The 13103-nt window shown below is 72.0% G+C and overlaps 1 protein-coding gene across 3 annotated transcripts; it reads right to left on the minus strand.

Moving 5' to 3' along the window:
- Nucleotides 1-4: 4 nt before the first annotated feature.
- ABCA7 (ATP binding cassette subfamily A member 7) lies at nt 5-12776 on the minus strand. 3 transcript variants are annotated; one of them, XM_035348083.1, is made up of 50 exons: nt 12577-12776; nt 12086-12174; nt 11896-11989; nt 11641-11782; nt 11312-11561; nt 11047-11241; nt 10885-10965; nt 10576-10801; nt 10339-10478; nt 10156-10272; nt 9892-10071; nt 9612-9824; nt 9334-9506; nt 8998-9220; nt 8683-8904; nt 8364-8568; nt 8148-8264; nt 7863-8034; nt 7560-7691; nt 7355-7494; nt 7132-7269; nt 6745-6947; nt 6563-6635; nt 6198-6400; nt 6022-6070; nt 5757-5837; nt 5487-5504; nt 5198-5349; nt 5000-5124; nt 4832-4930; nt 4534-4729; nt 4362-4456; nt 4023-4055; nt 3825-3930; nt 3663-3737; nt 3313-3482; nt 3069-3246; nt 2852-2967; nt 2580-2724; nt 2373-2496; nt 2138-2267; nt 1946-2066; nt 1740-1802; nt 1566-1672; nt 1206-1395; nt 1002-1136; nt 819-922; nt 649-741; nt 329-572; nt 5-259 (listed from the first exon to the last, which is right to left on the minus strand). In XM_035348083.1, the coding sequence occupies exons 2-50, from the start codon at nt 12149-12151 to the stop codon at nt 119-121; spliced, it is 6795 nt and encodes a 2264-aa protein (XP_035203974.1). In that variant the 5' UTR covers nt 12152-12174; nt 12577-12776; the 3' UTR covers nt 5-118. The 3 variants fall into 3 exon arrangements, with proteins under 3 accessions (XP_035203974.1, XP_035203976.1, XP_035203975.1); XM_035348085.1 differs by having other exon boundaries at nt 1206-1347; nt 12577-12775; XM_035348084.1 differs by lacking the exon at nt 5487-5504.
- Between the last annotated feature and the right edge of the window lie 327 nt (nt 12777-13103).

The raw sequence follows: 13103 nt of genomic DNA on the forward strand, positions 1-13103 counted from the left end.
CACAGAAAAAAACAGCCGGGGGGCTGGGGCCAGCCCAGCACCCAGCCCGGGGGGGCTCAGGGCCCCCCAGCAGCCCCAGACCCCCACAACTGGGGGGGGCCGCAGGCACTGACCCCGCTCAGACCGCGCTCTCCCGGTAGCCATCGTCCTCCAGGAACGCCGTCAGCCCTGTCCCGGGCACCGCAGCCACGTCCTGCCCGGGGGCCGTGTCCCCCTCGGGGTCCCCAGCGCCCTGCTCCCTGGCAAAGCGCACGAAGACCTGCGGGGACGGCAGGGTGAGGGGCTGCAGCCCCCCTGGGCCCCGCGGCGTCCCCCCGTCCGCCATCACCTGGTCGAGGGTGGTCTGGGACACGGAGTAGTCCTCGATGCGGCAGGGGCCGCGGTGGGCCGCCAGGACGCCGAAGACGCTGGCCAGGGAGCAGGAGCGGGAGGGCAGGCGGTAGTGCAGCGTGCCGCCGTGCCGCTCCTGCAGCACCGCGCCCGGCAGGCAGCGCTGCACCAGGCCCTCCACCGGCCCCAGCGCGGTGCCGGGGCCTCCCACCCGCACCACCACCGTGTAGCCGTCCCCAAACCTGCGGCGGAGACGGGGACAGCGCTGCAGGGACCGTCCTGGCACCACGCTGGGGGCACCCCCTCAGCCCCCCGTACCTGTTCTTGAGGTGCTGGACGCTGCCCAGGCAGCGGAAGCGGCCGTTGACCATGATGGCCATCCTGGTGCACAGCGCCTCGCACTCCTCCATGCTGCCGGCAGGCACCGTGAGGCACTGGGGGGAGCAGAGGGTGCCCCCTGCCCCCCGCCGGGACCCGCCTCGTCTCACCTGTGGGACGTGAGCACCACGGACCTGCCCTCCTTGACCAGGCTGAGGATGCAGTCCCACAGGAACCGCCGGGCGCCTGGGTCCATCCCCGTCGTGGGCTCATCCTGCAACGGCGCCGTCAGCCCCAGGCAGGGGCCAGATCCTGCCCCAGGGCCCCAGACCCCCCCCATTGCCCGCACTGACCAGGAAGATGACAGGGGGGCAGCCGATGAGGGCGATGGCCGTGGAGAGCTTGCGCTTGTTGCCCCCGCTGTACTTGCCCGCCGGCCGGTCCGCGTGCGGCTCCAGCCCCAGCTTGGCGATGCCCCACTGAGCCACCTGGGGAGGGCGCGGAGGGGCTGAGGATGGGGCCGGGGGGGGGCAGGGGGGCTGGGGCACGGGTCGTACCCTGGGGATCTCCTCCTCCGGCACGCCACGCAGGCGGCTGTAGAACTCCAGGTGCTCCCGCCCCGTGAGCAGGTCGGTGATGGCGTCGAACTGCGGGCAGTAGCCCATGTTCTGGTGGACGGACTGCAGGTCAGTGAGCACGCTGCGGGACGAGGGACAGGGTGAGCTGGTGGCGGGGACAGAGGACAAGCTGCGGGGACAGAGAAGAAGCTGCAGGGACAGCGATAAGGCCGTGCAAGCTGCAGGGTTAGGGATGAGCACGCTGCAGGGATGAGCACGAAGAGGAGCGCAAGCAGGCTGCAGGACGAGAGCACGCGTGAGTGCGCGGTGTGGAGGGGACGAAGGCACGCGCGCTCCCACCTGTGCCCTTTCAGCCAGGCTTCCCCCAGCGTCACCTCCGTGTCCCCTGTCAGCATCTTGAAGGTGGACGTCTTCCCGGCGCCGTTCACCCCCAGGAGGCCGAAGCACTGGGGAGGGCACGGGGTCAGCAGCAGCCCCGGCGCTGCCGCAGCCTGCGGTGCCGCCAGCACCCACCTCCCCGGCCGGGATGGCCAGGCACAGCCGGTCCACCGCTGGAGCCCGCCGGCGCCGGTACACCTGTGGGCGAGGGGGTCACCGCACGGCACAGCATCCCCTGCCCTGGGGACACGTCCCACCGTCCCTCCAGCGGGACCGGGGGCTCCGGGAGAGGCTCCAGCCCCGCAGCGAGGGATGGGCAGGGTCCAGCCCCGGCCACGCACCTTGGTCAGGTCCTTCAGCAGCAGGACGTCGCCGTGCCGCGGGGAACTGCCCACCCTCACCCGCTCCTGGGCCACATCCTGGTCCTCGTCCCCCAGCGGGGGCAGCTGCAGAGCCCGGGGCCTGGGGGCGACAGCAGTGGGGCACTTCCAGGACCCCCCAGCCACCCCCCGCCGTCCCCCGCCGGCCCTCACCGGAGCCGCAGGAAGAAGCGGTATTGCAGCAGGAGGGTGAAGAGGAAGAAGATGATGCCCTCAACAGCCATGGCAAACATGTTCTTCCCTGCCAGGTCCCAGCTCAGGGGGGACACGAAGCGCTTGTCCCCTGTGAGAGGAGGGGAAAGGGGCTGCAGGACGGGGGGACACCGCAGAGGGCCGCCCACGCTGGCGGGGCGTTGGGCAGGGGGCAGCCCCAGCACCCCAGACTCACCGAACCTCTCGAAGGCATCGGCCATCGCCTGGTTCTTCACCATGTCGATGAGGCCTCGGCCCAGGCAGAAGTGGGGGAAGACGAGGAAAACCTTCTTCAGGATGCGGTTGATGTCGTTGAGCTTCTGTGGGGCAGGGAGGAAGGGAGTGGGGGGAGCCAGCAGCGCCAGCCGGCCCCGGGGGGGACGGGCTGGGTCTGGGGGCTCACTTGGTCCACAAAGAGCTCCAGCACGAAGGTGGCCACGCTGCCGTTGATGCCGATGAAGAGGTTGATGCACGTCAGGGCCACGTAGGCAGTGCTGGGGATACTGAAGAGGAAGGAGGCCGGGTACATCAGGGGGGTGATGGACCAGCTGGAGGGGCAGAGGAAGAGGGGCTGAGGACGGCGGCCCCCCAGGGGCGCTCCCCAGCCCCCAGGGCTCCCCCTGCCCCGTCCCAGGGTGGGCTTGGCCCCAGTGCCAGGCTCCGCCGGCCCTTCACCCGTAGAGCAGCAGCAGCAGGACCAGGGCGGGCAGGTTGGCTGAGGACACGTAGGCCTTCTGCTGGAAGCAGAGGAAGATGAGGACGACCAGCAGCGCAGGGACCAGGTAGTTGCACTGTGGGCACAGAGAACACCGGGAGGGGGGGATGAAGGGGGCCTGCCCCCCCCCCGGGAGCTGCACGCCTGCCCCACCTTGCCCCTGTCCCTGTCTCGCACCATGTCCCAGGCGAAGTTGCCCAGCCAGTAGGTGAGGGGCTTCATCCCGCTGACGAACTGCAGGTGCTTGGCCTTGCTGACCCGCTCCTCGATGAGGAAGAGCACGAAGCTGGCCGGCACGAAGGACATGGCGAAGATCACGCAGATGGAGACCAGCACGTCCACCGAGGTGGCCATCCTGCCGCGGAGCAGCGGGCTCAGCGGGCGGCGGGGCGCCCCGCGGGACCCCGGGCCCGGCACTCACAGGGCGGCCTCCGAGAGCTGCTCCTTGGTGAGGTTCAGGGGGTGGTTGGTGGCCGTGATGCCGTAGAGCGCGGGGTCGGCGCCCGCGGGCAGCCGTGCCCGCAGCAGCGCGTTGCTGGCCACGTTGAGGAAGGAGACCACGGCATGCCAGCCCTTGTTGTTGAACCAGACCTGCGGCCCGAGGGCACACGGCCGTGCTCGGAGCCTGGTCTCCATCAGCTTCCCTCCGCCAGCCCGCAGCGCCTGCTCCCGCTGGCTGCCAGCTCCAGCCTGGGGGGGTCCGGCCGGGTGCCACGGGTCCCGCTGCCTCCCAGCCCTGGGGTCCCCTCGGGCTTTGTGGCCGGGGCTCACCTTGATGTTCCTGCGAGCGTCCAAGCCCTCGAAGAAGCGGCTCAGGTTGCCCAGGAGCCGGTCCGCAGGGCTGCCCTGGGGCAGGACGAGGGGTGAGGAGCAGGCTCGTGCCAGAGCCCACCCGGGGTGGGCACAGACCCCCGCTGCAGACCCCGGCTGCACCTTGGTGATGTTGAAGAGCGCCCGCAGCTCCTGCACCGCCCTGTCCACCTCCTCTGCCGACGGCAGGAGCTGGGAACTGCCAGCGCCCAGGGAAAAGCCGCCGTACCTGGGCACGCGGGGAGAACCGGGAGCTTCCAAACAACCCCCCGGCGTCCCACGGCCGCCCCCTCCGCCCTCCCAGCCTCTCCCCAGCCTCACCTCTGCTCATTCACCCACTTCTTGTTTTTTAGCCTGGAAGAAACGGGGAGGGGGAAGACACGTGAGCGAGGAGAGGCTGCAGCAAGGTGTCACAGCCCAGCCACGAGCCGGATTGTGGTCCTCCTCCATCCCCGGGTGTCCTCGCTGTCACCAGCCGGGACACCCCGCCGGCAGGGCCAGCCCGGGCTGGGCTTGGTCCCCAGCATCACACCCCGCTTCCCCTGGGGTCACAGCCTGTCCCAAAGCCCTGCCCTCTCTTCCCCACCGCACCCCATGCTTGTCCCCGCAGTGTCCCCGCACACAGGACAGGGCGCTGGGAGCTCCGTCCCCAGCACCCACCCTTGGCGGATGATCTGGGGGTACGTTTTCACCAGGTAGTCGGAGATGTTCCTGCCCGTCAGGTTCAGCAGGATGTCACCCGTGCCCCTCTGCACCTGCCAGGGACACACAGACGGATGCACACAGGGCCCCTCTGCCCCCCCTCAGAGCACCGCCAGCACCCGCGGGTTACCTGTGGCGGTGGGAGCCCTCCGGCTGCAGGGGGGCACTCGGGCAGCATCCTGCGTGCCCCCGGCCCGCTGCACTGGCACGGGGGGGACGGCTCAGCCTGTGTCCAATTCCCACGCTGCAGCACTTCCAGCACGGCCGGGGGGGCCGGGGGCTGCCAGAAGCCGTCGGGGTGGGACGCTGGTGGGCACGGCCCTGTCCTGCTCACCGGGCACCGTGGGGACGGGGACCCCCATCAGGAGCCTGGCATAAGCAAGGACCCCCGAGGCCGAGCCCCGTCCCAGCCCCGTGCCCCCACTCACGCCTCCGCCGCCTCCTTCATGCACTTGGTGCCGAAGCCCGGCTCAGCCAGGAGGGCGCCCAGCAGCTGAGCCGTGTCGGGGTCCCCCGGGGCATCATCGCTGCAAGGGGCAGAGGTGTGAGATGGTGGCCTGGGGAGGGAAAGGGGGGTGTGGGAATGGGGTTCTCACCTGAAGAAGGTGAACTGCTGCCCGTACATCCAGGGCTCGAGGCGCAGCGGGGGGTACTTCCCGAAGGGCGGCACGATGAGGCTGAAGAGCAGCGCGATGCAGACGAAGACAGCGGGCAGGACGATCTGTGGGGCCGGGAGGGGCTCAGGGCTTGCTCCGCACCCTCCCGCCCCATCGTGGGGCTCCCACTGGCTGTACCTGCGCGAAGAATCCCCGGGTGCTGCGGCGGGCGTGGAGCAGCCTCTTGATGAAGAGGGCGCGGAGCTGCTGGCGGGTGAGCGCCCAGCCCTGCAGCCGGCGGCCGCCCTCGGCCGCGCCGCGCAGCAGGTCCGTCTCCTGCGGCTCCTCCGCTGCAAGGGAACGCACGGGTCCTGCCCCGGCCCCCAGCAGCGAGGGGCAGGGGGCTCAGCCCGGGCTCGGGGGGCACAGTTTGCTGGCAGGGCCGTCCCTGTGCATGCAGGGGAGCCCCCAGTCCCCCAGCTCCTACCTCTCCGGGCTCCTTGGGCTCAGCGTGAAGGAGAGAGGAAAGCAGGGCTAGAGCCACGTTGGCTGTTGCAGGCCCCCTGACCCCCAGACTCCCCCACACGACCTCTCTGACCCCAGAAGGGGCCTGGGTACCTCCTCTGATGCACCCCCCGATCCTCCACCCACCCCTGCCTGCACTGGTGGCCCTAGGGGTGCAGGGGGGGCACCCAGCAGCAGGGGCTGGGCAGCTCGGGGGCCTCCAGGCCCCACGGCCCCAGCTCCCCCCTTTTACCCAGCTCCCCATCGGCCGCTCCGCTGTCCCCCTCCTCGCTGCTGGCTGCTGCTCTCCCTGGCGGGGATGTTCTCCTGGTGCCTGCTAAAACGGGGTCAGAGCATCAGGGTGGGACGGGGGCCCCAGCCTCTGGCACCTCCCTGCACCCATGGATGCTCCAGGCAGGCCCCCCCTGCTCCCACGGGTGCAGCACTCACTCCAGCTCCCCCCCAGCTGCACCCCGCTGTCCCGAAGCCCCGTTCCAGCCAGCACCAACGCGCTTTACCTGTCCTGTCACCATCCACCCCCGTGTCCTCGGCCACCTTCAGAAAGATCTGAGAGAGGGCAAGGGGCTGGCACCAACCACAGCAGCAGGTGCCCCCTCCCCAGCAGTGCAGACCCTGCTGGGCAGGGGGAGCACCCCAGTGCCGGGGGCACCCCGGCTGGCAGCTCCTGCGGTACCTCCTCCAGCGTGGTGTCCGAGATGCCGTAGCCGGAGATGCCCAGCTCGCCCAGGTGGGCGTCCAGCTCCTGGAAGAGCTCCCCAAAGGCCCCGTCCTTGGCCCCGCTGTAGGGCAGCACAAAGAGCACCTCGTGCCCGATGTCTTCCACCAGCCGGGAGCCGAGGACCAGCTTCTGGATCAGCGCCGAGAGCTGGGGCACATCTGGGGGGGGGTGACAGGGAGGGCTGGGACCCCGGGATAGAGCCAGTGCATGGTGCAAGGTGCTGGCGCTGTGCCCTGCGCCCTGGGGAGGGTCTGTGTAGGGGGGAGAGCACCCAGGGGTGCTCAGCGCACTGCGAGCGCCAGGGCAGGACGGGGACCTACCCACGGTGCTGGCCTCGCTGTCCTGCTCGCTGCCCAGGCCGGTGTCACCGCTGCGCTCCGAGCCGCTGCTGCTCTGCAGGGAAAGGCAGGCGGAGCGTGGAGCGCCGCGCAGCAGGATGCGGCCCAAGCCCAGGTGGGAGGCACCGGGCACCCTCTTAGCTCGGAGGGGCCGCGGGATCCACCTTTTTGGGGGGGCTGGAGGTGTTGCTGCCGGGCTCAGCCCGCTCCCGCTTCACCAGGGTGAGGTAGTAGCCGGTGCCCAGCCTGGCCTTGAGGAAGAGCGGGGACCCGCAGCAGCGGAGCCGGCCCCGCGCGATGATGGCGATGCGGTCCCCCAGCAGCTCGGCCTCGTCCATGTAGTGCGTGGAGAGGATAATGGTGCGGCCTGGGGGCGCACAGCCACGCTGCTGACTGTGGGCCCCTCGCCACGAGCATCTCCCCGCATCTCCCCGTTCCGCAGCGCGCTCCCCCTGTGCCTCGCTCCTGCTCCTCCGGGTCTGGGGGCTCACATGCATGAAGGGGAAAGCGGGGTCCCCTGCGGGGTCCCCTGCGGGGTCCCCTGCCCTCACCCTTGCGGTACTTGAGCAGCAGCTCCCAGATGCTGCGGCGGGAGTAGGGGTCGACGCCGGCCGTGGGCTCATCCAGGACGACCACCCTGGAGCCGCCCACGAAGGCGATGGCCACCGAGAGCTTCCGCTGCATCCCCCCTGCGGGGTGGCGTCGGGGACGTTGGGGATGGCCGGGGCCGCGGTGCCACTGCCGGGGGGGGACACATGGCCCTGCCCCACGCACCCGAGAGGTTCCTGGTCTGCTCGCGGCGCTTGTGGGGCAGCCCCGTGTCCCGCAGCAGCTGCTCCATCTCCGCCTTCACCTGCTCCTCCGCCAGCCCCTTCAGCCGCCCGTAGAACCAGATGTGCTCCTCCACCGTCAGGCTGCGGGGCGGGGGGGTCACCGGGGGGCCCCGCTGTGCCAGGCCCCCCCCCAGGCCCCTGCCTACATGTCAAAGAGCACGTTGTGCTGCGGGCACATCCCCATGGTTTTGCGGATGCTGTCGATGTCGCAGCGGATGTCCCAGCCCAGGACATAGGCAGTGCCGGAGGTGGGGGGCAGGAGGCCGGTCAGGATGGACCTGGAGAGGGGTGGGGGGCACAGGGGGGTGACAGACACAGGCCCGGCTTGCCCCATCCCGCACGGGGTGCTCCGAGCCCGTCCTCACGGGGATGGGGATGGGAAGGGGCCAGTGCTGGGGCTCGGCTCCCATCCAGGGGGCGGGCGGCACAGGGCTCGTCCCCCGGCTCACATGGTGGTGGTCTTGCCAGCCCCGTTGTGGCCCAGGAAGGAGGTGATCTGGCCCTCATAGAAGTCCAGGCTCAGCCCGTTGACGGCCACGCGGTTGCTGCTGCGGTAAATCTTCACCAGGTTGCGGATGGAGACCCCGGGCTGGAGCTGGGCAGGCGGCTCCTCCACCAGCACTGGGAGCCACCGGAGGGTCACAGCCCGAGCAGGACCCCTCGTGCTGGGGAAGGACCCCTCGTGGTGGGGCCCCCACCCCAGCCAGGCTGCCCTGGGGTGGGCAGGGGCTCACCTTGGGGTGCCGTGAGGGGATCGGTGGGAAACGGGGGGTGCCCGGCCGAGGGCGGCTCTCCAAACCAGTAGCTCTTCAGGAAGGGGAAATTCCAGGGCTTGGGGACCCCGTACTGACCTGACACAGGCAGGGACAGCGGGGCTGAGTGCGGCTGGGGCTGCGAGGGGCTGCGTGGGGCTGCGAGGGGCTGCGAGGGGCCGGGGGCTCCGCGCTCACCGGGGAAGACGCCCTCGATGTACCAGGTGGCCAGCCCGTAGAGGCCGGCGTCCAGCAGCAGCAGCCCCGTGGCCGTGGCAAAGCTGTAGGGGTCTCCTGGCACCGGGCTGACGCCCAGGTTGTGCCACTGGATGCCCATCCCCTGCTCCTCGTACAGCGAGAAGTACTCGCAGCCGAAGCCGAAGGCCACGGGCGACAGCAGGCTCTGCAGGAACGGCAGCGTGGGTGGAAAGCCCCCAGCCGGGGGCTCCTGAGCCCCCAGACCCCACACCCGGCACGCCCAGGGGACGAGGGGGACGAGGCGGCCGGGGCCGCTCACCACGAGGACGCGGAGCGGGAAGGTGACGTGGTCGCGCCAGGCCACGCACAGCACGTAGGGCAGGTAGAGGGAGAAGTAGATGATGCCGCCGCAGGCCGAGGCCAGGTTGGCGCGGAGGAAGAAGGTGCTGATGAGGAAGCACTGGCAGATGGTGGCCACCGAGAAGGTGCCGAGGAAGAGGAAGATGACAGCCGGGTCGCTGTAGGGCAGGATGTTTCCCAGCTGCAAATCGAGGCAGGTTGGAGCCTGCGGAGCCCCCTCCCCGTGCTGGCTCCCAGCACTCAGCCGTCCCCCATGTCCCACCCCGCAGCCTGCCTTGAGGATGAGGACGAGGAAGGCAGAGCTGAGGAGGAAGGGGATGAAGCTGCTGAGGAACCAGCTGAGCCAGAGGATCCCGCTGCTCAGCCCCATGGCCTTCATGGTCTCCTTGAGCCGCGCCTCCTTCTCGTGCACCACCCCCTTGATGATCATGGCCACGGAGTAGATCCAGGCCAGCGTCATGAAGAGGGGCAGCGAGCGGTTCAGCACCCGCAGGAACCTGGGGGAGACGGCACCGGCCCCACGGTGCTGAGGGCGCTCGGCCCCGTGCCCCGCAGCGGTGGCTGGCTCAGGGGTCCCGCGGCACCGGGGCCGCCCCCGCCACCCACTCACACGTCGTCCACGTAGCAGGGGTAGGGCATCTGCTGCACGTAGACCCCCGTCCGCGGGGCGGCCCCGGTCTGTGCCCGCACCACCGCCTGCTCCACCAGGTCCTGCACGTAGACGAAGCCGCCCCAGACGTAGCGCAGGTCGCTGAAGGGGTCGGCCGCGGGGCCGGGGTCCCACCCGCGGGGGCCGCCCGGGGGGGGGGGGGGGGGGGGGAAACACGCCCTGGCCCTGGGCATGGGATGCTCGGGGGGACCACGGGCATGGGCAGGGCGGGTGTCCCCAGACCTGTCCTTGATCTTGTTGGTCCTGGTGACATCGTCGATGTCCATGCGGATCTTGTAGCGCACGTGGGGGGGCAGCGCCGTGGCCGAGGCGCTCAGGGGGGGCTGGAAGACGACGGCGGCCCAGAACTGCCGCTCCTCCAGCAGCTCCAAGGCGCGGGCCACCAGCTGCTCCTCGGTGGCCACCGCCTCGATCTTGTCCACGCGGACGCACTGCAGGCGGGCAGGGCTCAGCGGGGCGCGGGCAGCCCACGTGCGGGGCCGGCGGGGCGGCACGCACCTCCAGGAGCTGCGACAGCGTGCCCACGACCTGGTCAGCTTCGTCCAGCACCTGGCGCCAGCTGAGCCCCGGCCCCGCCGCCGGCCCCGCCAGGAACCGCGCCAGCGCCGACGCCGTCCAGGAGGTGCCGTTGAGGATCCCGTCCAGCAGCGGGGCCGTCCCTGGCGCCAGCAGCAGCTCCTGCAAAAAGTCAGGGCAGGGCCTCGCACCCGGCCCTGGCCGGGGTCCCGAGCTGCCCGCAGCCCCCGCTCTGGGGGTACGCACCCGCAGGACCTGCAGCTCCAGGCTGCTGTTGAGGAAGGCGCGGATCTGGGGTCCCAGCTCCCGCCAGGCACCCGCTGCATCCCGCAGAGCCACCAGCTCCTGGAAGGTGCGGTTCACCTGCGCAGGGCAGGGGGTCAGGGGGGGCTGGGCGGGTGCCACCCCCCACCACGGCACCCCGCTCACCTCGGCCATGATGCTGTCGGTGGCGGGGCCGGGCGGCGTGTACAGGATCTTGCCCACAAAGAGGGGCTTGATGCCCCGCCAGAAGAGCTGTGACAGCGGGGTGGCCTCCAGGCTGCGGATCAGCTCCCTGCAGAAGGGGCCTGGGGGGCGCAGCGCTGAGTCCCCGCGCTGCCCCCACCACCCACCCCCGGGCAGCCCCAAGGGTCCCTGCCCGAGCCCCGCCGCAGCCCCGCTCACTGCTGCCGTTGTCCAGGGCCCCCGCGCCCCGCTCGGAGCCGCCACGGTCCAGGAAGGCCTTGACGTCGTTGTCCTCGTACCAGTTGAGGGAGGGGACCCTGAGCCCACCGCCCTCAGGGTGCCCGCAGGCGATGCGCGACAGTGCCCCGAAGGCACCCGAGGTGCCGGTGGCCCGCAGCGCCCTGACCTCGTGCCGCAGCTCGGCCACGCTGCCCATGGAGGAGACCTGGGGAGAGCGGGAGGGGGCTGCGGGCAAGCCCCAGGTGGGGGGCCGAGATGTGGGGGCACCGGGGGCACTGTGGTCGGTACCTCCCGCAGCAGGGACTCAGCGCCCCGCAGGAAGGGACCCAGGGCTCCCACGGCACCGTCTGCCTCCGCGCTCAGCCTCTCCTGCAGGATGGGGGTGTGGGAAGCGGGGCTCATGGCTGCTCCAGGGGGGTCTCTGCCCCACACCCCCCAGCCCGGACTCACCGCCAGCAGCCGGGGCAGGTCCAGCTGCGAGAGGACGGTGGCCCCCAGGGCGCGCAGCTTGGGGCCGGGCAGGGCGCACAGCCCTCGCTGCAGGCGCTGCGTGCCGGCGGCGTCGCGCCCCTCGAGGAAGGCGCCCAGCTCCGAGCCATTGCAGACCACGACCTCCAGCGGGGTCCAGGCACCCCTGGAGAAGAGCTGGGGGGCGGGCAGGGTCAGGCAGCGCAGGGACCCCCCCCGGCCCCCACATCTCAGTGCCGCTACTCACAGCACGCGGGTTGAGCCGAGCCCCCAGCAGTTCCTCCACCAGCGTGGGCGGCAGGGACGCGTCGGTGTGGAGGAGGCGCACCAAGGTCTCGTCCTCCCTCAGGAAGTCCCGCAGCGGCCGGGCCGGGGGGGCCAGGCTCAGCGCCCCCAGACCCCGCAGCGCAGGCAGGAGCTGGGCGAAGTGCTGCGGGAGCTGCTGCCCCTCGGCGTGGAGCACAACCCGGCGGGCCTCGGCGAGCAGGCGGGAGAGGCTGGGGGCACACACCGGGGGTGACGGTGAGAGGAGACCCCAGCCCTGCTCCGCGCCCAGCCCGCCAGCCCCCCACTCACATGGAGCCGTTGAAGTTGCCCACCACGCCGGGGGCCTCCCCGGGCGTGGGGTGCTGGAAGCAGGGGTTGTTCACGTTGCAGATGATGCCCTGGAGCCAGGGCAGCGTCCCCGCCGAGGGCAGCGCCTTGTTGGGGAAGTGGCCTGCGGCGGGCGGGGAGTTGGGGCCGGGTGCCCCCAGACCCCACGCACCCGAGCGGGCAGAGCCCCCCGGCCCCATCCGCCGCCTCCTCCCGGTGCCCCCCGGGGACACTCACACTGGTGCTGCTGGAAGGGCGGGTGGGACTGCCGCACCGCGATCAGGATGACGAAGAGGAACAAGGGCCACAGGAGTTCGATGGCCAGCTGCACCTGGGGGACACCGCGGTTGGGGGGTGGGCGAGCCCCCGTCCCCAGCGGCCCCAGCGGCCCTGGAGCCCCCCGCCCCGCGCCGGGGGCGATGCTCACCTGCTGCCGCCGGCGGTGGACGAGGTTCTTCCAGAGCAGCAGCCCCAGCTGGGTGCCCGCGGCCATGGCGCGCGGAGGGGACGCGGGTCCTGCGGGGTGACGGCCGCAGGGTGGGCGCCGGCCCCAGCCCCGTCCCCCCAGCCCCGAGCTCTCCGGGCCCGGTGCAGCCCGGCAATGCGCCGGGGCTCCCGCTGCGGCTCCCCGGGGCTCAGCGGGGAGGAGCCGGCCCCGCGCTGCGGCCGGCAGAGCTCCTTCCCCAGCGCCTCCCAGTCCCCGCTCCGGGCCGAAACCGCCGCGGAGCGGGGCAGAAGCCCCCAGCCCAGCCGGGGGCAGCCTCGGGGCCGGCCCCCGGAGGCCGCCCGGAGCCCCACGACCCCTCCCCCCCCCCCGGCTCCCGGCGCTGCCCGTGCCTCAGTTTCCCCACCCGGGTTCTGCGGCTGGGCGGGGGCCGCTCCCCGTCCTCCTGCCCCCCGCCGCCGCCCCCCACTCACCTCCCCGCCCGCCCGCTGCCGCCGCGGGGCCCCGGGGGGGTGCCGGGATTAGGGGATTACGGGATTAGGGGATTACGGGGTCAGGGGCCGCGGGCCGGGACATCCCGCTGAGCCCCGGGGGGGGGCGGCGGGGAAGGGTTCGGGTCCTCCCCCACCACCCCCGGCCGCGCACCGGGACGGGGAAACTGAGGCACGGGGGGACCGGGGGGATGGGGGCACGGGGGGGAAGTGCGGGGAGCAGCAGCAGCAAGAGGAGGAAGAGGAGGAGGAGGAGGAGGAGGAAGAGGACGGGGAGGGGGAAAGAGGAAGGACGCGAAGCCGCCGCCGCCGCCGAGGTCTCCGCCGGTGCCGGTGCCGCTCGCAGCCCCCCCGGCCCGGTCCCGTTCACATGGCGCGGCCCCTTTAAGGGCCCCGCAGGCCCCGCCCCGCTCCTCTACAAAGACACCGCGGCGTGACGTCACGGGCAGCGGCCTTAAAGGGGCCGCGTGGGATGGGCCCCACCCGGGGGTCCCGGGGGCTGCCCCGAC

This window comes from Oxyura jamaicensis, chromosome 28 (assembly GCF_011077185.1).
Source record: "Oxyura jamaicensis isolate SHBP4307 breed ruddy duck chromosome 28, BPBGC_Ojam_1.0, whole genome shotgun sequence".
NCBI classification, from domain to species: domain Eukaryota; kingdom Metazoa; phylum Chordata; class Aves; order Anseriformes; family Anatidae; genus Oxyura; species Oxyura jamaicensis.